Source organism: Halichoeres trimaculatus, unplaced genomic scaffold, assembly GCF_033239565.1.
Source record: "Halichoeres trimaculatus isolate MK-OKI-2021-1 unplaced genomic scaffold, fHalTri1.1 fHalTri1_scaffold_13, whole genome shotgun sequence".
NCBI classification, from domain to species: domain Eukaryota; kingdom Metazoa; phylum Chordata; class Actinopteri; order Labriformes; family Labridae; genus Halichoeres; species Halichoeres trimaculatus.
Window position 1 is genome coordinate 15,540,961 of NW_027437191.1, and position 25,314 is coordinate 15,566,274.

General features: G+C 39.7%; 3 protein-coding genes across 5 annotated transcripts in view; all 3 read left to right on the forward strand.

Moving 5' to 3' along the window:
- The window catches only part of LOC141801662 (mitochondrial basic amino acids transporter-like), a 71,758-nt gene extending 66,496 nt beyond the window's left edge, over nucleotides 1-5,262 (forward strand). For all 3 annotated transcript variants that reach the window (XM_074684800.1, XM_074684798.1, XM_074684799.1), the window contains 3 exons: nucleotides 283-326; nucleotides 819-902; nucleotides 2,083-5,262. In XM_074684800.1, coding sequence (XP_074540901.1) covers nucleotides 2,116-2,853 — 738 coding nt within the window. In that variant the 5' untranslated portion in view covers nucleotides 283-326; nucleotides 819-902; nucleotides 2,083-2,115 and the 3' untranslated portion in view covers nucleotides 2,854-5,262. The remainder of the gene's footprint in view (nucleotides 1-282; nucleotides 327-818; nucleotides 903-2,082) is intronic.
- Nucleotides 5,263-6,331: 1,069 nt separating this feature from the next.
- LOC141802152 (uncharacterized) lies at nucleotides 6,332-11,299 on the forward strand. The gene is made up of 8 exons (XM_074685624.1): nucleotides 6,332-6,382; nucleotides 7,782-7,855; nucleotides 7,950-8,222; nucleotides 8,310-8,615; nucleotides 8,801-8,854; nucleotides 10,276-10,377; nucleotides 10,792-10,838; nucleotides 10,928-11,299. Exons 2-8 carry the CDS (start codon nucleotides 7,795-7,797, stop codon nucleotides 11,039-11,041), a joined length of 957 nt encoding a protein of 318 aa, XP_074541725.1. The 5' UTR covers nucleotides 6,332-6,382; nucleotides 7,782-7,794; the 3' UTR covers nucleotides 11,042-11,299.
- Nucleotides 11,300-13,715: 2,416 nt separating this feature from the next.
- On the forward strand, nucleotides 13,716-17,906 carry vrtn (vertebrae development associated). The gene is made up of 3 exons (XM_074684629.1): nucleotides 13,716-13,916; nucleotides 14,792-15,121; nucleotides 15,216-17,906. The coding sequence occupies exons 2-3, from the start codon at nucleotides 14,810-14,812 to the stop codon at nucleotides 16,977-16,979; spliced, it is 2,076 nt and encodes a 691-aa protein (XP_074540730.1). The 5' UTR covers nucleotides 13,716-13,916; nucleotides 14,792-14,809; the 3' UTR covers nucleotides 16,980-17,906.
- The last annotated feature ends 7,408 nt before the right edge of the window (nucleotides 17,907-25,314 follow it).

Sequence of the window (25,314 nt, forward strand, 5' to 3'; positions counted from 1 at the left end):
ATAATGCAGAAGATAAACCACATGCTCAATCACATTCACAATATTGGTCCCAAAAAAAATGCAATTAGATTATTTTCCAAAATCGTTCAGCCCTAGCAAGAGCACAAATATTTCAATTCGAAGTATTGCAAGTCTGATAAAAAGAGATGGAGGGAATTTGGACTAAAATTGACAACAAGACCTTTTGTATTTTATCTAAATGAATGCTTCACATGGCTCATACGGTATAAAACAACCCTTTCATGCAGCAATGGTTTATCTCTGTGTTCTTTTGTTCCTCAGGTGCTGCTGGAGTCTTGGTCGGACACCCTTTTGACACAGTTAAGGTGGGCAAAGGTCTTTTTTCATAGCACTGTGTCTGTATATAACCTATCATCAGGCTCTGTTCAGTAAATCTGTGTCATGATAAAGCATTTTATTAAATTAAATTCAGGTCAAGTGGATTTTTGGTCACAGTTTGCAATACTGGATATAACAGCAGCCAATCTGCAACAACATGCAGAAAACAAAGTTAGTTTTAAATTATATGGGATACCTACTTTAGAACACCATACCATAGTTATTCCTTCTCATAAACCGAGGGTAAGGAAGAATAAAGGTTCAGGAGGTCATTTGTTGACCAGTCACCATGCAGAATGTAGGCCACAAGTCTCCCTCTGCATTGAGCAACAGCACTAGAAAAGAGGGCATGAGAGAAATATACTCATCTCATGCTTCAATGCCGGACTCAGATATTCCTCTCTGATCTTTTATGATGTATTTATTTGTGCTGTTAATGATTGGTTTTGATGATCACTGAAGACTGCCTTGTTTTTTAGGTGAGACTGCAGGTCCAGAATGTTGATAAGCCTCTGTATCGAGGGACCTACCACTGTTTCCAGTCCATCATACGACAGGAGTCGGTATGTTGATTTAATTTTGCTCTTTTATCATATAATATTTGTATACATAGATTGTATATAAGACAAAAGGCTTGAGGCTGTGTTGTTTATGTATTTGTTTGTCTGTGTCTGGATGTTATCTCATCTCAGGGATTGAATGTGATACGTGTTTTCCTTTAGGTTGTTTGTTGCTGTTTACATCTAACTTCCTTGGCTGTGAAGCTATGAGCTCATGGCTGCTCAGGATAAAACCAGCCAGATGCCGTAGTCATGTTAGACTGAATCTATCTTTAGAAAGGTCCAGCCATCCTGGATGGTTGAAACAACATGAGTTGAGTTATGTCACTCCTGGTCTCATGACAGATTGAGGCACCTTCACTTGTTGTGCTAAAGTGAAGGACACCATGAGTGCAGCTAAGTACGGTTGGTTGATTTAGGTCATACATATTTTCGAGCTTCTCATTAAATAAAACCCCAAAATAGATCACTATAAATGTGTTAAAATGTTTAATCAGAGAGGAAGAAAGAACTGTTTCCACGATTTTATTTAAATCAGCTGCTGGGTGTTTTGGATGTTTATTCATGCTGCAGGCTTTGTTTAGAAAAAAATATGACTTCTTAGAAATACCCTAACTGGCTTTTCTGCTAAACTTGACACTCTGATCAGGCTGCATCTTTTTGCTTTTAGGAGGTAAAACCTAGCAACATAGGCTGACCTGCAAGTTCTCACAAGAAGAGGGTGGGTTCATAGGGTTTGAAACAGCACAAATAAACTGTAGATCTTTCTATCAAAGTGGAAAAAGGTTCCCACTGTTACAACTTAAGGCACTTTTATTTTCTCTGATGACATCACTACCTGTATAACCTTCATTTTAAAATCAAGCGTACAGTGTAATGAAACTCATTGTGGGAGTAAATTCTGTAAACTTTAGATAATTATAATGATAAAAAATTTTTTTAGCTACACAGCCAGTATTTGTGGTTGTGTAGCTGAAAGGAAGCTTAAGTTAGATTATTAAATGTTTAAAAAAAGCCAAAACACCCCTGATAGGTCGTGCAGTTTGAGCCAAATCAATAATCACTTTAGCCTCACTTTTGTGGTCAATCTTTTCATTCAGTCTATTTATCTAATTAACATTTCTAGCAAATATAAGAGCTCTTATAAAGGCTTATAAAAATATGTTTCTCCACTCCTCTGCAGGTGTTTGGTTTGTATAAAGGTATTGGCTCTCCTATGATGGGCCTTACTTTTATCAATGCCATTGTGTTTGGAGTTCAGGGAAACACTATGCGGCTGCTGGGACAGGACACCCCTATGAACCAGTTCCTCGCCGGAGCAGCAGCAGGCGCCATCCAGTGCATCATCTGCTGCCCCATGGAACTGGCTAAGACCCGTATGCAGATGCAGGGAACTGGAGAGAAAAAGTCCTCTAGGAAGCTCTACAAGAACTCCCTCGACTGCTTGGCTCGCATCTACAACCGAGAGGGTCTGTGGGGCGTAAACAGAGGCATGCTGACCACACTGATCCGGGAAACACCAGGCTTTGGTGTGTATTTCTTGGCCTATGATGTGCTGACACGCAGCCTTGGCTGTGAGCCAGATGACCGCTACATGATCCCCAAACTGCTGTTCGCCGGAGGCATGGCTGGCATCGCCTCCTGGCTGTCCACCTACCCAGTGGATGTGATCAAATCGCGGCTGCAGGCAGACGGGGTGGGAGGAGTGAACCAGTACAGCAGCATAGCTGACTGTGTGCGGCAGAGCGTCAGGAAAGAGGGCTACATGGTGTTCACACGGGGTCTCACCTCCACGCTGCTACGAGCCTTCCCTGTGAACGCGGCCACCTTCGCCACCGTCACCCTCATCCTCATGTATGCTCGAGGCGTGGAGGAGGGATCCAAAGACTGTGAGGCAGCTCAGCCGAGTCACCACGCACAGATACAGCAACAGGCCCAACCCTCCAGCCTGTGACAGCACAGAGGCGTCACTCTCCACCTGGGCACTTTATAAGAGCAAGGGAAGAAGAGTTTCACAAACAAACCCCTTATCACCATCTGACTCTGAGTCACAACAGACCAGTCATTCCCTTTCAGGGTCAGAACACACCTGCTTTTTATCTCCTCTACAGACTCCTTTTTTATTTCCTTTTTAAAAAGGAAAAGCATATTTATTTTTATCAATAACTTGAAGTTTGTAGTCTGAAGCTGCAGTCGTGGTGTTGCCACATCAGTGAGGCAGTCTGAACTGTGACATTCAAACACATTTTAACAGCTGCTTTTATTCATGACAAACCTCTTGTATGATACCCATCCAGACCTGTTACTGAGCCGCCACTCTCATGGTGTCTAAGTTGATATCTCTTGCAATTATCTTGAAAAGTGTAGTTTTAACTGCATCTGTACATACCACAGATTTTGACCGATCTCTTTTATCATTGTATGATTGAAACATGACTCCTGCCTTATGAGATGAATACTTTTATTTTATTTTTTTTACCTAACTGCTTCTGAACTGAATCCTCTGAAGAGCTGAGCAAGCAGAGAGGGAATGTAGCATTTTATAAGTGTGAAGGACTTCTCCATTTTCTTCAATTCAAACCAAAAAAATCCTGTCAGCTGTAAACTGATAACCACTGAAGCACTGGTGGTCCATACAGCTTATGTTGGTTTCTGTGTTTTACGCAAACACTGGCTATTTTTTGGTTGTTTGGACAATGTGAAGTTTAATCACCCTGGCTTTACTGTTCAGTAAAAGTCCTGATCCAGGTGGAGCATGGTGCTACATGCAGTACAATTCTTTATTTCTGATCTCCTTTTAAAAATGTTTATGTCATTGAGCTGTGTGGGATACAACGGTTATCACAGGGTCAGAAACTCATGATAACATGAGGCCAACAAATGCCTCTCATTTCTTGTTTTTGTGTCAGTCTGACTCTTGAGTTTGTTTCAAGTGCATTCAAGTTGGAAACTTTGCATAAATTTGTTCCAACGACCTCCATGCTCGTTCCCAGAACAAGCTCTAGGACCTTTTCAACACTCTACAACCTGCAGCACGACTCACAATACGATGTGTAAACTTATGTCAGGGTTCAGAGAAGAAGTTATTGAGGGTGAAATCTTCTACAGAAGCAATCGGATCCTCTGACAAATGGTTAATTTTTGTGAGTGGGTGACTTTTCTTTACAAAACCCCTGCATGAAGTGTCCCTGTGGAAATTTCTGAATGTATTGTTTGCCATAACTTGATAAAATGTGTATATTTGTAAAGCAGTACTCCATTTACTGTACCAAAACTTGATTGTGGCTTTAATCAGAAATATTTATTTTTATTTGAAGTATCTCTAACATGTAGTCTTTCTTCTGAGAAGGACTGTTTTGGATTTTGCATGTGCTTGGTCAGTATATCATTTATTATCTTGATATTTTCTTTCAAAAAAAATTTTTATTTCCCACTTGAAGCCCGACAGCGACTGCGTTTTGCTCATTTATCTATGAGGACTTTCTATAAGATATGACCAAAAGTCAGGGGACAGCAGAACGTCAAAGCTGTATGAGCTCTGTTGACATCATGCTATTGGACTCTGGGCACTGATACTGAATAAGATCTCAAATTTAGCTTGATTTGCTTAAATAATCGTATTATATTCTTTTTATAAAGACAAAAATCTTTAAGAACTGCTCCATACTGCTGTCCTCCCCCTCCTTATTTTTGATGACACACTGTAAGAAAGACTGTTGGAGAGTAAGTCACAGATGCACTGAAACCTCTAAGTATCTTGAATGTATCCCACCTGTACACACTCACAGGTGTTCTGACTGAACAAGATAAAAGAGAGAATCATATATCTGAGCCCTGTTGTTTAAATCAGTGCTGCTGAAATGCTGCTAAGAATCCTGAACCTGATCCTGGCTCTGCTTTGATACTGTGGGAGGATGAAAGTGGAAAACTGAAAAGGGATGTTTAGTCTGTCTGTTGAGATTGTTTGTGTTAATCAATAATTTCCCCTAACAGCAGCTGTTATCTCAATAGTCTAGGTGATATCTGAGGATCGCTGTTTGTCATCTAATTTTAAGTTCTGCTGTTGTTTAAGATGCAATATGTACAGGATATAACCATAATGTGATATTGTGTTGAAGTGGTTATGTAAATATTATATCTATATACATAAAACATATATTTTTAGCCTAAATTAGTCATGTGCTTTTCTGAATGTTTGGACAGTTTCTAAAGTGATCAGTTTGCAGTAGCTCTCACATTGAAGAGATTATTCATAAAGAACTGAGACTTGATATTTTTGTAACATAGTCATACTCAACCTATTTGTCTACATTTGTCACTGAGGATCTGTACACATGGGTTAATAAAACTAATTCAGAAGCTATTGGCCTGTGTTTTCTCTCACACACACACACTTTTACAAAGGATAATAACATTTCATGTTTTCAGTTTGGCATATGTCCTCAGAGTAAGATTTGACCAATTTATGTTGTTAAATACTTATGTTACTTATAGCCTTCTGTTAAAAGATTCTTTAATTTATTGTAAACAAAGATAGTATGCATTTTTAGGTTTTATATATTTTTTAGGCTAACTTCTGTACGAAACTACTGCACCATACACACAAAAATGAGTAAAGATGTTTTGTGTAGGTTAAGTGACTGTAAGCACTAACATGAAGTAAAGCACTAAACCTGTTTTCTGGATGTTTAAACGTTTCTATGCTTTTACTGGTTTTTACCAGAGATGATACCTTTAATAGTGTGTTCTCTGTGTATGAGAGTAATGGTTTTTTTTCCTCCATAGAGATTGAGTGTCAACCTTGTGACTTCAGCCTCTACCATCTCTGTAAGCAATAGGTGTTATAGCACAATGTAGCCAGCACAACTTTAACTGCTCTTGGTTGAGCTGTTGATCTATTCAGTTTGAAACAGAAAAAAAAAAAAATCATATAATGGATGATGATTAAATGAGCTCATCAAAGGTTGAAGGGGAGGCTGTTAAAGTGTATATGGGTACTGCACAATGACTACTGTACAGTCATTACTAACCTCCTTCAGAGCCCTTTTTTTTCAACAAAAATCGTTTTAACATTAACCTGACTGAGCAAAAACAAAAGCAATGAATAAAAACGTTTATAAATACAAAATTGTACTAAGTAGGAAAATACTTACATATAAATGACCCACTTTTTTGAAGAAGAAAAAAAAAAAAAAAAAAAAAATTCTTCAGAGGTCTAGTCGAAAGTGATTTTCAGAAACCCAAAGAAGCCTGCTGTTGTGAATCCTACAGCTTGTTGATGTGCGCAGTGAAAGTGAGAAAGTAGCTTGGGTGCCCTCTATTGATGGATAGTGGTAACTATCGGAAAGGCTGTCAGAATTGTAGTAGTGGCACCCCCTGGTGGCCGAAAATCCTGCTTACATCTGGCTAGCGAAGCCGAGCTGGAGGCCGAGACATGCAGCACCAGCAGAGCAGGTAGAGAAGACTGACCCAAGCTACATAGTGTGAGTTTGTCTGAGCAAACTGTGACTATTTGATAAGTTTGGGACATGTTTGGACTAACTGTTCACATTTGATGCTGTTTTGATGTTCTTTTATGTGTCTCCAAGCTAATGAGCAGATGGCATGTGCATAGTTTGGCTGGTGTATGCTGTTAGTCGTGTACTGTGTGAGACTTATAAGCAATATCATTTAGCGATTTAGTTCTCACTGTTCTTGTATGTACATATATCGGACATACTATGATCAGCCTTACATAAGAATTAAGATTCCTTGTTATTTTATGGCTGGATTTATGTTGTATCATTTGTGTTTTTCGCATACATCACATGTTGAAGTATTAGTGTATTATCGTACTGTTCCTGTGTGTGTAGAATAATTCACTAAAAGGAAAAGTCAACCGTATTAAGACGTCTTGTGTGTTCTTACCATCACTCCATGGTTAATACCATTGCAGGTCAACCTACGTCTATACAGTCCTAAATAAATGGCTATTCTATTGTAACTACAACACTAGGATAACAACATCCAAAATACATATATTCTCCTTCTACTAATTCCACACAAACAGTCCCCTATACCTTCCAAAATCAAAACTGCCTAAAGAAACTATTCCCACTTGCAAAATAAATACATAATTGTAAAAATGTTATAAAAACTGTGTTACATTTTATGAAACCATGCAAACAGAAAATTGTTTTCAGTATTTCTATGTTTTCCCATGACCCCTTAGATTACCAAGTTAGGATAATAACAGTATCAGTACAGGCAGATTTATGTTGGGAAAAAAGTGATGAATGCGCATAGTCTAATTTTCTATTGATCATCTAAATGAAGTATCTTATTCCTTTTTCTGCCAGGGGCCTTTTTCTGTCAGGGGCTTCCTGGACCATGATTTGGGGGGCACTGGGCTAGAAAGTTTGGGAACTTTCACTTTAAACTTTTCATCATCACAGATTTTGGTTGATTCAGCATTTTTGTGTCGCAGTCAAAAACCTGAGGACAAAACTTAAATGGTGCATTTACAAAATCTGTCACTTTTTAAGGCCTTTTGTCAGGAAACTCTCTTGCAGATGACCACAACTAAATCACCAAAGACACTCTGCTTTGTCAAAAGGGGGCACCAAAACCAACAAAAATCAAAACTCAGCTTTGTCCATTGATTTGTCTTTATTGTCATACTTCTGTAGCTTTATCTTCTCTCCTTAAAGGACTCACAGTTGACTGTGTTAAACTGTGTTAAACTGTCTTTAAAATGACTTATTTTAGTAGATATTGAAGTAAAAAAAAAAAATGGTAGAGTGACAAGTCACAGGCGTCATCAGCTTGAGGATGTTGGCAAACACTGAGTGTGTTAACCAACTTTAACGATGAACCTGAAGTGTACCTCTTCACTGTGAGCAGACCGGTCAACAGGATGGCTGAAATCATTCCCTCTGTAATTAAGACGCTAATGCTGTTATGTGTCTACAGTTCCAGTAAGTAAGACTTCTACACACTCTGGTAAATGTCATTAAATGATCTTATCTTGAGCATAAAATATAACATTCAACACTTTATTTCTTTCTACAGGCATTAATGGAAGAGAGAGTTTGATTTTGGCTGAACTGAGTAATGGTATCAAATATCAATGTGGAAAAGATTTAGTTTGTTATCATATTTGGCAACTTAGCACAGAAGAAACTCATGATCACATTGCCATACTCACTAATGGAGAGATAGAAACAGCTCTAACAGCAGACTCTGAGGATTCACAGTGCACTCTGAAAATCAAAAAGTTCACACTGGAGGATGCTGGACGTCATCACTGCAGACAGAGGCCAATCCTCTTCCCATCTGACAACGGTAAGTGCTCTCAATATTTCAGTCTTATGAAATTATATGAGTCTGATTAAAGCAAAAAGGAGACATAAGTCTTCTTTTATCTTTCAGTCCTCTCAAACAGCCCACAGTTAAACCTCATGCCTGGTAACACGGTGTCCCTGCAGTGTATCCTCCTCACCTACGTACAGCAGGGACACTGCTACACACAGCTACAACAACAGGTCAGCCTAACGTGGGTGGATGAAAGTGGTGCTGTGATACAGGAAGACTCACAACAGCACTTAAATCAGAAGTCTGCTTGTGATGTAACTCTGACTGTCAACTATCAAAGTCCTATAATGCACAAGTATAGGTGCCAGGCAACTGTGGAAGATCAAGTCCTGACCTCAGTGGAGTTCAGCATAGGACGCCCAGGTCTGTATGATCCATCTTTCCTATTCATCTCGTATTTAATGCAAAATATGATAAATGACAAACTGTTTTAACCTGTGTGTGTGTGTGTGTGTGTGTGTGTGTGTGTGTGTGTGTGTGTGTGTGTGTGTGTGTGTGTGTGTGTGTGTGTGTGTGTGTGTGTGTGTGTGTGTGTGTTGCCCTTAAAGGAAAAGGAAGAGGAAGAGGACGGTTCATACAGGAAAAAGAAGCTCAAAGTCAAGGTACTGTTTCATTCTAATTGACCAGAAAATAGCTTGCTGTCCCTGTCATTAACTTTTTTTTTTTGGAGGTATACAGTATCACTAAAGTACAGTTACTCCTGTACAAATTAAAGGCCAAACTTTTGGTTGTATAAAAGATTTATATTATCAGCTTTATTGTTTATGAGACCATAGAAAGAAAAAATAACCACAAAAACAAAAAACACCGCACTGTTACCTTCACTCAATAGCTCCAATTGTATGTGTTTTAGTTTGAAATATAAAATGAAGAGACACTTGTAGACACTGCTTATTTTCTCAAACAAAAAAAAACATGAATAAAAAAAATGTGAAAAAATAAAATAAAATAAAATAAAATAATAAAAAGTATGGCTAACACCCAGTTATTTGATGTTAAAAATACATTTTCCCCAAAAAACTGTGGCCTGGTCAGATTTGTCGACCTGCATCTTCTTTATTGGCCAGCAGGGGGCAATTCAAACAAGTACATTTTCTCACCCTGTTGGCACATTCTTTCAGTTCTTCATAAGCAAACAATGTTAACTCCTCTGATACCTTCTGCTTAAGACCCAGAAAGTCAGACAGATTATCAGAGGCCTTAGCACACATATTTTAAGATTATATTACAAATAACTTGAGAACCTGTTTCACTTCTCACCCTAAAATAAAAAAAAATTATTCAATATTTTTGTCTTTTATTTTGTTAAAACAAGACATTTTACTAGATTTTTAGGTGATATTGGCTCGTATTAAGTCTAACAATACTTAAAAATAAATAAATAAGCAGTTGTCCCAATAAATGAATGAATACATATTCCACATTTTGTTAACTTTTAAGGTTTTTATTTTTGTCAACAACTAATTTGGCGATAGTCTAAGAGCTATGCATATCTGGACATAATCAGTGGTGTGGTTGATATAAGTAACAGGTGAGCATGTTATAGCCCTGTTTGCAGAATTCTTGATTGATTCAGAGGCTGGTGCTGCTGTCTGGGCTTCAAACCCACTCTTCAGAAACTCATGTGGGGAGGTTGTTGGCCTGATTACAAATTTAAAGTCTACTTTCCTAAAGCATGATACCAGTTATGTATATAGATATATTAAAAGTATGGTTAACAAAACAAAAAATGGGTTTGTTTGATCAACATAAGTTACTGCACTCGGTTAAGAAATACTCAATGTGAACTTTTACAGGACTGTTAGAAAAAAGCAAGCTATTTGAATGGTATGGGGTCAGCACTTCATTTGTTAAAAGCTATCAGATACTAGAGGGCTGTTAAGCATGCAGATGTGTGTGGTGTCAACCTCCTTATTTAGCATTATATAACTTCTCAGTTAATGTTTATAAATTGAATGACTTGTCCCCACAATTTAAAGCTGTGTTTTACTACTTTAATAAAAAAAACTTTTTACATTTACAGGTGGTAACCAGGACATAATGGCTCTTGCTGTTGGGTTGGTGGGATGTGCAGTTTTGTCAGCCGTTGCTGCAGGGTTTGTCGTCAACAGAAGACGAAAAAAAAGTGAGTTCCACTTCCTGAAGCTATAGAAAGACTCTGTACAAATCATTATAACAGAAATTTGACCCCATAGGTTCCAGCGTGCAACAAGCCTATACATGCACACTGTCACTTCCAAGCATGCCCTCGCATGTACACATCACCTTACTCAACTGTTCTCTGAGGTCTCTGAAGAAATAATGTCTGACGCATTTGTTTTGCAAATACAAGTTCTGTTTACAATTTTCAACTCATGATGAAAACCGTTCTGCAGATGTAGAGAGTTGTGTCACACTCTTCCTTATGTAACCTGGGGTTAGACAATCAGTTTATTTAATTCAGTGGTTTTTTTTATGATCGCCTCATTGGTTTTAAAACTTAAAGAATCTGGGGAAAGTCTTCATAATACTGAGCACTTTTTGGTCTCTTTATTGTCAGGACAGCAGCTGCAGAAAGAGTCAGAATGCCCTGTCAGCACCAGCAATGTAAGTGCATTGTACTCATATAAATAAACAAAATGCACAATTGTATGTACAATCAACCCCTTATCTCATTTATTTGTGTGTTTCTTTAGGTTATGGATGCAGATGATGTGATCTACGCTGATATCATGCTACCTGTTGCATCTGACTTTGTTTTGGTACATGACAATGAGTCCACTGAATATGCCTGTGTACAGTATAAATAATCAGCCGTACAAAGCATAAATTGGTCTGAATCCTGTCCCTGTCCTTGTGCTTTAACTGAGCTGCTGCCATCTATGATTAAACTGTAATAAGCTTCCCAACTGTAGCTGTAGTTAGCATTCAACATGCAGCCTGTGGTCATATTCATCTGATTTCGTCCTGAATCACAACATATATTGTAAAAACCTCAGTACATGGGACTCATATTCTGCTCCACCACTGTCATATTTATTATGAAAACATGGCATGCATTTACTGAAATCCACATGTCTCTTTCCATTCATTCAACTTTTTGACTATGTTATTAATGTTTAGGTCTATTCTGTATCAAAAGAATATCCTTATACGTACTCTAATATAAAAATAAGCTGTGGAGTGAGATGTATTCAATAAACTTGATTTTGAACTTGTGTTGTATCTGGTAAAATACCTTTCACATAGTGTAAAAGACCAACGATTTTACTTTTCTACACTATCTTACCGTATAATATTAAGGTGAGAGGAATTTTGGGACTCCAATCTTAAATTTTTTAATTAGGAAATTCAGATCTTTATTTTTTCAGTATGAGCAAAGTATACTGGCTGTAAACCAATGACTTTTAAATAATGTCACCGCCAGATTAAGTAACCTGCAATATGTTAAAGTATATTTTGCAAAACCCAAACCAGTGATACAGTTTTGGGTGGTTTTGTTTTGGGACACAATATGTTAGCAGGTGACTGTGCCTTGGCTCTTACTTAAAAAAATGTAGTTTAAGTTTGGATAACACCTGAGCTTGGTCTGTCCACTTTCTACCATCCTGTACAAACACTTACATGAGCACACATGCAAACAAACCTGTCAGCCACAGCAGGTGATAGACTGCTGGAGCCGGCCCCGATGTTCTCTATTTGCATGTTAAATGCTTACTGCCAGCCCTCTACTGTGTTCACAGTGCAGCACAGCTAATCTACACACCTAAGGTGTGTGGCTGGCTCCGGCTTTGAGTCCGAGGGGGTTGAGGAGATGGTGAAGACACAGACATTTACGAAAGCCAACGAGTTGAATGAAGTGGAGAAGCCCTTGTAATAGGATAGAGACCCTTGTTGCGTCCCCCTCTCTCCCTGTATAGCTTAATAAAGTAGAACATACTTTAAACTGGAGATAGAAACTCTTACAATAAATAACTCAAAAAAAATTTCAGAATGTGAAATTACAAAGTGCAGACCCTGAACTCTGCTGAAACTGAAGATCTCAGTAAATCTTACAAAATTAGAAAAGTTTGAACTAATCTGAGAAACATAACATTTTAGCAAGGACACACCTCCACAATAGTCGTATGTCCAGCAGGATGCTTCATGCTTGGTTTAAAACAGCAGACCATAGGCTAAAATGTTTTGGTGTTTTTTTGTTTTCAGTGAAACAGTGGCAGCAAGTGAAGGAAGCCCCTGATCAAGAGAGACAGGTTTTGAACCACACACTTATTTCCATAGCTTTTAACAAGTGGGTGTCTAGATGTATCATCTCAGCATGTAGTGTCAGAAATACAAACCAAAGTGTTGACGTTGTGCCTTTTCTTTTGAAAACCCCCACACACTCTCACACATTGTCTAGGTAGCTGATAAGCTTCAGGTCAGAGACTTGAACCCCAGTGAACCTCAGGCACCAGCTTGTCTGCCAAGTGCTTGGAGTGGACACATCAGTGGGGGCCAAATGCTGCTGTCCCCTGGGGAGTGTGTGTGTTTCTGTGTGTGTATGGGGGGGTCTACAGTAGGAATGGCTGGGGGCTGGGGGACAGTCACAGGATTGTTGTGCGTGTGTGGAACAAAAGGCCTTGATTACTGAAATCCTGCAAAAGGCAGCAGTGGAGGTGTTAAAAGTGATACAGTGGAGAAACAGGCAGACCTAGAGGCCTTCTCTTTGCTCATAAAGCTCCTGTCCACACCCTGTCTGCACATATCCACTCCAATCCACAAACCAGCCTTTCTGTCACTGGATTTAGCTGACAAAAATTAAATAACATGAAAAAAGACATTTGTGAAAGCAAAAGCACAGGTTGTGTTTGTTTTGTTATTGTACATAGTGAATAAATTCAACCAAAATCAAGAATAAAGTCAACCATAGTGAATTTGTAAGAAAATTATGACACAAACATGCCACTAAAATTGCTTCACAGGATAGGGTATTAATGGAAATTGGGACAAAAACAAGCAACATTACATTCAAAAGGCTATTTATGCCATGATCAATGACTCAAACCAGTTTAACAGATACCAGGACATAAAAATCAAAACCACATGGACGTACAGGATGTCTTTAGAAGACCAAAGGTTTATCCATCCAGAAAATAGTTCAGATAGTTTATGGGCTTTAAGGTCAAGATTTGTTGTACTGTTTTTTGAGGCAACTGGAAACTTGACAAATAACCTTGAAAGTGACTTGTTGAAATCCAGAAATTAGCTCTGAGACATTAGCCATCATTGTGTTTATATATATATAAAAGCACCTCTACCTGTTAACATACATGACTACCTCCTTGTTCCTCAGCCCCCTGACACATTAGCCTGTTAACTGTTCACATTGAAGTTGACCCTGCCTGAGGTCTGTTGGGGGAGAGGGGAAGCAGGGGAGAGGGAGGGGGTAAGGTGTAGGGGGTAGGGAAGGAGGTGTTTTGTGACGCAGGACAAAAAAAGGCGAATGGACGATTAACAATTTCCTGCAGGGAGGTGCGGTTATCACTCCCCAAATCTGTGGAGCTCACTGGAGCTCAGGACACTACAGCTGCACGCGCACAATGGACTGATACCCGCGGAGTGAAAATCGGAATCAGCTGTGAAACCTCCACCACAAGCCCGTGACTGTTTGTCTGAGTCACCATCGAGTCTCTGGACGTTCAGGTAAGGTTATGTTTAGTATAACTTTTCTGCGTGTTTAGAGGGGAGCACGTTTTAACCTGACGTGTTTTGTTACCTGTGTGAAAGGTGAACACGTTAGCCTTTTTGCACAGGTTGTAGGGAGGTGGAGGTTAGCTGCTGGAAACTCGATTAAAAAGATGTTACATTTTCTTGTTTAGGTCGATAATTCAAATGATAGGGATGATTTGAAATACGAAACTTAAATCAAAAATTACCCGAAGGTCAGAATGTGTGCCATTGTAGGAATTAAAGCCAATTCTACCAGAACTTTTGAACTGAATTCAAATAGTATTTGAATAAAGTTTATTTTGTTTTGATGTCAACGTAAGCCTGGTTTTGTAACTGTTTGCTTAACGTAAAATTGGTTCAAACTGGATTGGTAAAAATTGTGCTCCTCATGTTTGATATTATGGGAGCTAAAATTCAAAACACGCCTTGTTTCCATGCACCGTTTTTTTTTTTTTTTTTTTTTTTTAAATTCAACTGTATTTGTCTGTGAAGGAATCAGAAACATGTGCAGTATATACGTATTACATTTCCAGTTTCAACGTTATCATTTTCCTGTTAAATTGAACCATTTAAAAAGAAGTGACTGAGTTAATACAGGCAGACATCATCTAAGATAAGCTAAAACCTGTTTTGTCCACCCACTGGTAAAAAAATATGTGGTGAAGGACATAGCAGATGTTTGTCAAAGCTGTATTAGCAGTGTAAACCCTATCTACCTGAACAAGTTCACCTGGTATCTTCTGCCTTAGAACAACTGCCTAAAATGTTTTTACAACTCCCTGAAACAACATGTCACTGATCCACCTTCTCCTGCCTTTAATAAATTTGTTTTCCATCTCCTCCTCCAGGCCTACCAGATTTCAGGTATGATTCAAAGGAAGGAGGTCGTGCTGTCTGTTCTCAGGGAGCTCCAGGAGGCCACAGAGAGCCATGGTCTGGAAGCACTGACCAAAGTGGTCCTGGAGGTGGATCAGATCCTTGCCCCCTTCCAGCTACCCACATCACCATGTCAAGACTTTTCTGACAGGACAGGTGTGGATGACACAGCTCATGGCCTCTACCCCGATGATGCACCCATGGGCCTTTTGCCTCTTAAGTGCAAAGGAGAAGGCAACCTGTTGTTTGATGCTGTTAGCATGCTGCTAGTGGGCGACACTGGGCTTAGCTTGGAGCTTCAGGTGAGCAAACCTTTATTTGTTGTATCCTCTGCAGCCGCACCTACAGTGCATCCTGAAGCTTGATGTTAAAATGCAACAAATTATGCCCCCACAGGTACGGACGGTTGTGGAGATGGTGCTGTGGAAGAGATACTACTTGTCTGGGATGATCGACTCAAAAATGATGCTTCAGGCAGTGCGCTTTAGTCTTTGTGCTGAGGAGTCTGAAGACATGCTCAACCTTCCTGCAACAGTCCTGGAGGCCATCTTCGATGCTGATGTCAAAGCATCTTGCTTCCCTGGCTCCTATGCCAACATGTGGCATGTGTACGCTCTGTCATCCATCCTAAAGTTTAACATCTACTCCGTCTACCCCATGTTCAACTTCAAAATCCGACCCTACTTCAACAGGGTCATACGTCCAAGGACCTGGCCCAGAGACTCTGAGCCACATACCCTTCATGTCATGTGGTCTGGTGATCTGCAATCTGAATCCTTGTTTAGGCCCAATCATTTTGTTGCCCTTGTCCCAGCAAGTCACCTCTCATTTGGAAGTCCTGAAAGTGAAGAAAGGGAGTCGCCGATCAAGAGTGAGGAGCTGCTGAGCCAAGACTCACAGCTTTGTTACCCAAGTCTGAAAGACAAGTACAACATCACCAAGAGGACCTTCTACCGCTGGAAGAGGCAGACAGAGGAGCATTGCAAGAAATCAGCAGCAAGGTACGAGGCCAAGTATTTCCTTCAGGCATGCTACCTGGAAGGCAAGCTCATCCCTTTGCACCAATTCAAAGAGTTCTTCCCTGAGATCTCCCGCTCCTCTTACTACAACTGGAAGCATGAGCTCATAAAATCTGGGGGAACCTTCTCTGCTTCATCCTCCACTGGAGAGATAAGTCCTGGAGAGAGCACTGAACAAGAGGTCTGGTCTTCCCCTGAAGCGAAGCAGGATGAACCAGATCACCACGACAGTGTTGCTAGTATGTTTGGTCTCAGCATGGGAATGCCTGGTGTGGAGCGGGCCCAGAACGTCGCCAATATGCAGGAAGCCAAGCGCTGTCTGCAGAGCTGCATCGTAACAAATGGCTCCCTCCCATTCAGAGTCTTTAAAAGAAATTTTCCAGGTATCTCCAGGTCAACCTACTACAACTGGAGGCGAGAAGCTTTGCTGTACAACAGAGGGTACAAGGGCAGCGTTGGCAGCAGTGAGGACAGCTCAGATGCTGACAAGAGCCAGAGTCCAAAGAGCTTGTCCCCACTTCTGCCCACCATCAACCATCCAGTTGTACCCAGAGTGAGGGTCTTCAGGCGTAAACACAAAAGCTTCCGGCAAGCATATTTGAGCAAGAAACAGCTCAGGGATGCTGCCAAGCTACATGTGCGGAGGTCCAAATGGTCCCTGACTAAGTTCAAGCTGAAGTTCCCTACAGTGTCTCCATGTTTCTACTGGCTGTGGCGTAACAGTCAGAACCACAAGAAGAAGATGTCCACGCCAAGTCCAGAGATCTTATTAAGCGGTCTGGAGAACTCTGGTGTGACTGAAAACACAACAGTGGAGAGCATAGTGGCTTTTCAGCCGGGGCTCCCATTTACTGAGAATCCAAAGTATCCAGAAAGTCCTCCCATGCCTTCCATAAATTCCATACAACCAGGGCAAAACTACCATGGTAAGGTGATCATGGATGAGCAGATGTTTGCGATGGATGTGGTCGCTCTGGCCAACTTCAAGGCCAAGGCCAAACTGTTCCTGCAGCAGCGCTTTGAGCAAAAATCATTCCCAACGTTCAAAGAATTCAGGTCCTACTTTCCCTTTACCCCACGCTCAACATACTACATGTGGAAGCGAGCTCTGTATCATGGTGTGTCACTGGTTCATGGCTAATTCCATCACGCCCCTTTAACCCTGTTTGGATTTGCAATGTGGAGCAACATAACAGCTTGATGAAAGAACTTTCCACAAAATTCCTTATTTTGTAGCTGTACTCTTTTTGAAGACTCTGTACCTCCACCTTGTTGACTTCATGTTTTCATGTTGCTAAAGACTCGCTTAGCATCTAAAAGCATTGTGTCCTTGCCCTACCCCTCCACCACAGCTCATTCTTCCCTCCTGGACATTTGCACATGTGTGAAAAGAAACTGAGTGCTGGGTCTGTTTAAACCCTGCATGTTGCCCTCCAGGCAACAGGCAGTTCAAAGCTGGAGTCTGAAGCTGTTTCTCTTCTTTTTCTGCTCCTCTTTTATCTGTGAGAAACAATGTACACTGGAGCCCTAAGTATTACAGTTTCATTGAAAGAGGTGTTGGACTTTTTGTTGTCGCTGAGTGATGTACGGATCTGAATGATTCAGGTTCAGTTGTTTTATACCTAAAACTTGAAATTGTCCAGTTATTATTTTTAAATTCTTCTGTTAAAGTTTACCTCACTATATTCAGGGTTTTGATTAACAGGGTTCTAGTCATGTATTGTTATGTTTATTAATTGTACACACTCCGAGGGATTCACTTTAGTGCAACAAAGTTTAGGGTTGTTTTGTGTCCAGCCTCTTTTCATCTGGCAGTGAACAATGTACTAACTGTGAAATTTGTCATGTTGTAATTGCACTAAGATAGTTTCCATCTCACTTATGAATGTATTTGTTTCCTTGGTGAGTTTGCAGTTTGCTCCTTCCATTTACATTCATAAAAAATGTTTACATCCTTTTTTTACTTGAACATATGAACAAATATATTCTATTTTTGTTACACCCTTAGAACTTCTAGTACAAAACTACCTATTTCTTTGTAAAACCTGCTGCATTTTTGCCTTCAGAAGCTATTTTATCTGCTTTTGTCTTCCAGTAAATGAACCTTTTTCTACTCAAACGGGTTTTGGTGTCCATTTACTGTTCCCATTCATAAGATGTCAGGGACTTGTTTTGTGGTTAATCCATGTAATTGACCAGTTTAGGAAATCTTTGCTCACAGTTATTGTATCTTAAACCAATATTAGCAGTGTGAATAGAATAGAAAAAAAAGAATATTCTTTTGTTGATCCCCCATAGGGGAAATTTTTGCTGCTTTGTGCTTCAGTTTAGTCTGAAATGATGAAATGTCCTGAGCTTTAATGGTAAAAACAGCATTCTGTATGACTACAAAGTAAATTTAACATCATGTTTTTAATCCAGTCACTAGAAAAATCTCTGAGTTATTCTCTGAGTTAATCAGCCTTCGTTCCAAATCAATGAGCCGTTTTCCTGCTGAATTAATACACCTATGAGCATTTCTGGGGCACAGTCTTCTGCATAATCAGCTGCATGTTGATGTGAGCCCACTCCGGGGATAAATTAGACAGTTAACACACACTGCAGATGAGCAGCAGAGGTCTGCTGTATGTCATGACCCCAAAGACACAGCAGGCTGTGCTTTGTTAATCAATTTGGACAACAAGAGTTTCCTACCAAATGAAAAATGGATCAGAAGTAAGCCTGTGTTACCAAATCCAAATGAGCAAACAAGCAGGTCAAACTGAGCCTGTGGACAAAGAATAGAAATCAGCTCTGGGAGTGTTTTTGTGGTTTTTAGCTCACTGCCTTCTCTCTACTTAGCTATTGTGCTCATGCTAATGAAGGTAATGGTCAAGGGTGGGTGGGATGGAGTACAGAGGGAGGGGGAAGGGGTTAATTGTATGCGTGGGGATGGAGGTGTTAGAGATAAGGCCAAGAACATCCAAGGAGCAGGGGGGAGGGCTAGAAGTGTAATGAGAGGAAAGAGGGGGGCTGTGAAGGAGACCTCACTGTTTTAAGATTATGGTGAACCCATTGTCTCTATTAGCAATGAACAGTGACTGAACTATGTGTCGAGAATTACCCAAAGATGTCAGTAATGGCCTTGTTCCCTTCCAGCCATTAAGCGTCTCTCATTTTAGGCCGATCTACAGTGATTCCTAAGGTTCCTCCTCATCCTCATCCTGATGTTGGTCAAACAAATGTTTGGATTGAGTTGGGTATTGTTCTTTTCAGCTTTTTCATATAGTAAAAGACACATGAAAGTCCTGTTTTCTTACACTTCAATAAGCTGAACTAATCACAGGTGATTTTACCTGACACTGATCATGTGTTTTTCATTTATGGTTTTTATAAAGGAAAATAAAAAAAATAAATGCATAATAAGACAAAAAAATTATTATAGTAACTGCCATAGGTAGAAACCAAGAAAGTGTACTTAGTCCAGAGTGTCCTTTCGTCCTTAAAACTGTAAACACATAAAATATTTATATCTTCAGAGGTTATGGGCATTCTCACTCTATATTTTGGGCCCTTCTTTGGGCTGTTTTGTAAAACAAATACACAAAACAAGGCAACAATTCAGCAAAAAAAAAAAGAGAGTGATCAATCATTTATTTTAAAAGTTTAGAAAGGATGAGAAATGAGCAGCCTCTTCAGGGATTTGACTCCATTGTTGAATCTTCATGTGCTCACAATGTGAGACTGGGAGCAGGACAGGAAACGCCCCAGCAGAGTCTAGACATAGGAGGTGTTGAAGGAGGAATGCTGGATGAGCTGAGAAGCAGTGCTTGAACACTGACGAGATGGATTAGAGGTGACGGGGGTAGAGGAGGGTTGCAGTGATCAAACTGAAGCAAAGAGAGAAAGAGAGTGCGGGCAGATTTCAGAATCAGACAGGAGCAAAATGTTTTACTCATTACCACAACAAAAGGTGGGACACTAAAGAACCACGTGTTTGCTTCTGAAAACCCAACCTTAACATTTCAAACCTTTGCAACCTGAAAGCAATTTTCTTTTGTTTCAAAAAGTTTTGTGATCACTCAGGTATCCAGCCGGCATCTGACCCTGGAATAAGCAAACAGCTGATTTGATGGAGAGTTTTTCTTAACCTGTGGGTCTGCCTGCCATCTCCATCTTCATTACCTTATAATAGGAGGTGCTCTCATTGGCACAGAGCTACTCTGCTTTGTTTACCTCAAAAATAGCATGAAAATAATGAGGGTTGGCAGGTGGGAGCTGAAGTCTTCAAGGATTAGCATACTGCAGAAAGAGAGAGAAAGAGAAGGCTGAGATAAAGCAGAGGCATCTCAAGGATGCCAGGTTTTCTCAGTAAACAAAGCAGACCATGTGGGACTCTTCAAGCTGCCAATTACCCTCTGATAGGACAGTGATGTAAACTTAGAAGAACTGCAAAACTTGACCCAAGTGTGGGTAAAGTCAGGAGAGGATGAGAAGGGGAAAAACTGATTTTTCCTCAAAGAGCAAATAAGGAAAATTATATATATATATATATATATATATATATATATATATATATATATATATATATATATATATATATATATATATATATATATATATATATATATATATATATATATATATATATATATATATATATATATATATATATATATATATATATATATATATATATATATATATATATATATATATATATATATATATATATATACATATTTTAACCACAAATCCCTGAAGATACACATAACTTTAGATATGCATAACCACTGTTTTTCCAATAATAAACATCTTTTAGAAAAAAAAAGCAAAGAAAGTCTCGTCTAGTAGAAATTTCCAACACAAATTGTTTGTGCTGGCATATGCACAACTTGTCCACTAGATGGTAGTGTTGTGCTTCAAAAGACTTTATAGCTTGGTTCCACTGCTGATGAAGACACACACACACACACACACACACACACACACACACACACACACACACGCACACACACGCACGCACACACGCACACACACACACACACACACACACACACACACACACACACACACACACACACACACACACACACTTTGATTTGAGCACAAAATCAATGTTTTATTGCACAGTCCATGCTGGTTGTGCAGATCTCTGAAGTTATATCTCCATTTATGAATATATTCCAACGTTTAGCTAGCAATCAATAAACTAAATAACATTTGGAAATAAAAAGAAAATGTTACATACCAATCAAAAAGTGCAGAAAAACGATGAAAAGATGCCTCTAATTACTCTGAGCAAGGCATTTCAAACTGCTTCCTGCATTTGTTTTATTTATGTAAGTTAAATGCAGAAGATTCAAACTTCAAATCATTTCAGTACTTTACTTTCATTTGTGCACTTTATATGATGAATTTGTGCATTTAAGACATTTTTTCCTCTGCTTTTTTTGTGTTCACTCTGCAATGTTGTAAAGTCAGCAAAAGCTCTCATCAGTACAGGAGCTTTCCTGCAGCCACAGCTCACTTTTTCCTCTAGGTAAATAAACGTTGCACTTCAGCAGGAGAGTCATGGTTTGACTTGGAGTTCAAGTCTCATTGACATTTAGCCAGATGAATAAAGAATAAACTTGTGAGTCAGAGCATAGGCAAGAGGAGCTTTGACCACTGACTGGTGTCATACATGGAACAACTCTGGTGTGAGAGCAGCCAGGCAGAGCGGAGGTTATGAAGGAAAAGTTCCCTTAGTTTCACAATGATTGGACCAAGTCTTGTTGAGTGCTGGTATACTATAACTCCAAGCTGCTGATATTAATTTGGATGGAGATGGTGAAAAACCAAATGGCAACATCCAGCCTGAAAATATGAGAATGCTTGAATTGCTTAAATCTGCTTCTTCCCGAGTGACCGCTTGAGACTGGCTCCAGAAGTACCAGAAGTTACATACAAACCAAGCCAATAAAGCTGTATGAACAGCAGAAATCAACATATTTGCAGCTTGCTACAAAAAAACGTCTTTAGTCTCACTCCCTAGGCACACAGTCCCTCCTTTGGCACACACTGGGGTGGTATTTTTCTAACTCGGCAGTTCAGAGGGTAGTATGGTTGCGAGTTAACCCAACCAGAGGCACAGTTCAGGGTCACGTGACTGCGAATTCCCTGTAGCTGTCAGTGTGGAGACAAGAAGCCCACTACCATCATGGCAGCACCAGCCAATTTACTTAAAGAATCGGTTTCAGAAACAGACGGGTGACGTCAAAGAGACAACGTCCATTGATTTTACAGTGAAAAACAAAAGCTTATCACTACTTTTGTTCTGACTGCCTCATGATCTCCTGAAGACTGATGGGCCTGTTCGCATTTGTGCTCTTAAAGGATTGTTTTTCATCGTGACATAGGGCCGTTTTCACCATATGTGTATATAACTCCACGATAAATGGTGCTTTGCAAAACAATACAAGACAAGGTCAACATAATTTCTGATGGATGTAAAAGTATGATCCAGATCTTCACAATATTCTGGATACCAAGATACAGAATATGAAATATGTACTGGATCATCATAATTTTCAATACTGTCAGGTAACAAATTATTGTACAAACCTGCAACTAACACCAAATTGTAGCAGACAGTCTGCTGAAAGGTAGTATAACATTAAAGTAGGACTAAAGTGTTGTGTGACAATCACAATATGCTTGGTGGAGGTCTGTGCTCTCTGAGTGTTTTTCTAGTTGCTAAGGTGGTACTGCTCACACTGCAAACAAACAGCTCTTAGAGATTAGAAATAAACTAAGACAACCTGTTTAGGTTATTGTGACTTGTTTTGTTTTAGATCAGAGTGTGATTACTGTGTTCTCATACATCTGAGAAGGGAAACACCCTCAAATAAGCAAACTGGACAACTGTGCACCTGTTAGCAGCCTCTAGCATGTCAATGCTAACTGGTGTAAGGCCTGATGTCTTCCCACAAGGTGAAGAGAAGGAGGTGAGGACGACGTGCTGGTTCTCAGGTGTGAGCCAAGAAGTGACGACATGGACCTGTCCTTCCATCCATCGTTATTGGGAACGTAAGATCTATCTCCAATAAGATGGACAAGCTAGCTGTGCTAACCCAGCAAAAGAGGGAATACCAGAGGGCAGAGTAGCATCGTGTTATTCACAGACAAGGTTAATGGAGCTAACCCCAGACACCAACACCATGTTGGAAGAGTTTCACCTGCTGTGAGCAGACAGGATCCAGGAGGAGGAGGCTGGCTGAACTGGAGAATGGTGGACAAGCTGTCATCATCTATTTTCTTATGGACCTTTCTGCACTTTCTATACACTTTCTTACTTTTGTTTTCTTGATTGCTGCTGTGACTTCAATTTCATTGTACTTGTTACAATGACAGTAAAGTTCTATTCTATTCTATTCTATTCTATTCTATTCTATTCTATTCTATTCTATTCTGTGTGCTGTTTAACACGTTTGTTGAAATATCTCCTCTTTCACTGTTTTTCAAGCTCTCATTTGCCCTAATGCTTCACTCTCTCATACAGTTAAGCCTGACTTTGGTATTAGTTCATGAAGTTGTTCACACTGATTCCCTTCCACATAAATCCCCACCGGGAAGGAACTGACTATTTCAGGAGAGACTCTGTTAAACAGTTTATTTTTCTTTCTCCTAAAAACACTTTTATTTTTTGAACTTGCATGAATTACTCACAGTCTTATAATTCATAATTCATGATTCATAAAGCCCTGCTTACATCGTCCGTCATCATAGACAGTGTCCACATCACCACCAGCTGGCTCAGCTTAACGTGATTCAGCATAAGTCACATTAGGCTGCTGACACAGAGCACAGTCAATCGTCTGTGAGCCTGAACAGATGACGACTTTTTCTGTTTTATCGTGATAAAATGTTGTTTGGCTGAGTTAAAACCAGGGCAGCTCCGCAGGGAAGATGTGACTTTATTTAACGAAGAAACAGGTAGATGTGGAGCCATTTTACTCAAGGTGTATCTGCATGTAAAATGGGGTCGTGAATTGTTCATGTCATCTGAGGAGACAAACAGCTTTTTGTGAATTTTCCATGAATAATGCGAGATTTGCTTGCTTAATTATACATAATGTCAGCAAAAGAGCATGCTCAGACCTTGAAGGCATGAAACAGAGAGTAATTTTCTAGCAAGATCTAATCCAGTAAACAAGTATTAGCTGTCTCACATGACTTCAATCAACTTTCTATATCATTTATAGTGATCTACTGTGTGTTTTTACTTTTTCTGGTTGGTTTCTGCTGTTTCATCACACACTCACACAAGCTAGTCCTGATCAGAGACGTGTGCTGACAACTAAATCAATGCATCTCAACCACAGAGTTTTCCATCCTACCTCTTTTTTTCACTTTCATTTTGCACTGAATCAATTATCCTCAAGCTTTTTGCTGATGAAAGCGTGTTTGTGTGAGAGAGAATGAGGAATACAAGAGATTGTCAATGTATTAGCAAGAGCAGTTTATGCAACTCTGATCCCAGATGCTGCTTTTGCATCAGACCACATGTCCATGGATAATAATCAGGGCTAAAGGTCAGGTAAATAAGGGTCTTGATGGGTAATCCATGTTTGCAGTCACGTAATCCTTTGTGTATGTTTGTTTTGATGGTCCTGTAAAGTTCCACCACCTGTTCTGTTTTCCTTCAATGCAAGCTGCCTTGATCCCTCAATTGAAACATCCCAAAGTCAGAGCTGTGGAGCAGAGCAGCCAGATGGGGAAGTTCAATAAAGTAAAGGATCTAAAGATAAGAAGGTGGGGAAACATCTATATCCACCTGTTCATCCAGCCGTCCATGTCAAGCCCAAGAGGAGCTTCTGGGTGAAAGCCAAATAGGAGTTCAAGTGTTTCAGCATCAAATCAGCCTTGGTATGCTTTCCCTATTGCTGAACAGGTTTCCTTCTGTTGTTTCAGGTAGTGAAGAAATGACTTCTAAGTCCAAATAAGGATGAAGTACAGAGTTAGCTTTACTAAAGCCATGTTTCCACCAAGCAGTCCGGGTAATTAATCCAATTAATCCAACGAAGAAGAAAAACGCCGTACCGAGACAAACTGAACCGGTCTGCTTGGTGGAAACGCGGCCATAGATACGGGGAAAAATTCAAGTGACCCTGCTGTGCTCTTGAAAATTGAATGAAAAATAGTCCAGCCCATAACTCTCTGTAAACCTAAAGTTGTTGGATTTTGAATAATGTGACAAGTGTTAATGTAAAGAGACTCTTCAGGTGTGTACTACTTCTCTGACCATCAAATATTTCCAGGCTACCTGTTGCCCTTTGATTCCAGTCTATGCTATGTCAAGCTAACCATGTCCTGTTAATTAATCTTACAAACTCAAAGGTTTTTGTTAGTGCTTCCAGTCATGAATTGGATTTGCTCCCAGCTTCCTCTGGGTCTCTGTGTTAATGTGTTTTTCTAAGTGGAAGCGAGGGCTAGCTAACCCTGCTTGTCAAGAT

Excerpts from the sequence above, each read along its gene's own strand:
- LOC141802152 (XM_074685624.1), top strand. The coding sequence starts at position 7,795 with ATGGCTGAAATCATTCCCTCTGTAATTAAGACGCTAATGCTGTTATGT. Across the intron at positions 7,856-7,949 it reads GTTATGTGTCTACAGTTCCA|GCATTAATGGAAGAGAGAGT; the intron begins GTAAGTAAGACT and ends TTCTTTCTACAG. Across the intron at positions 8,855-10,275 it reads AAAAGAAGCTCAAAGTCAAG|GTGGTAACCAGGACATAATG; the intron begins GTACTGTTTCAT and ends TTACATTTACAG.
- vrtn (XM_074684629.1), top strand. The coding sequence starts at position 14,810 with ATGATTCAAAGGAAGGAGGTCGTGCTGTCTGTTCTCAGGGAGCTCCAG. Across the intron at positions 15,122-15,215 it reads GGCTTAGCTTGGAGCTTCAG|GTACGGACGGTTGTGGAGAT; the intron begins GTGAGCAAACCT and ends ATGCCCCCACAG.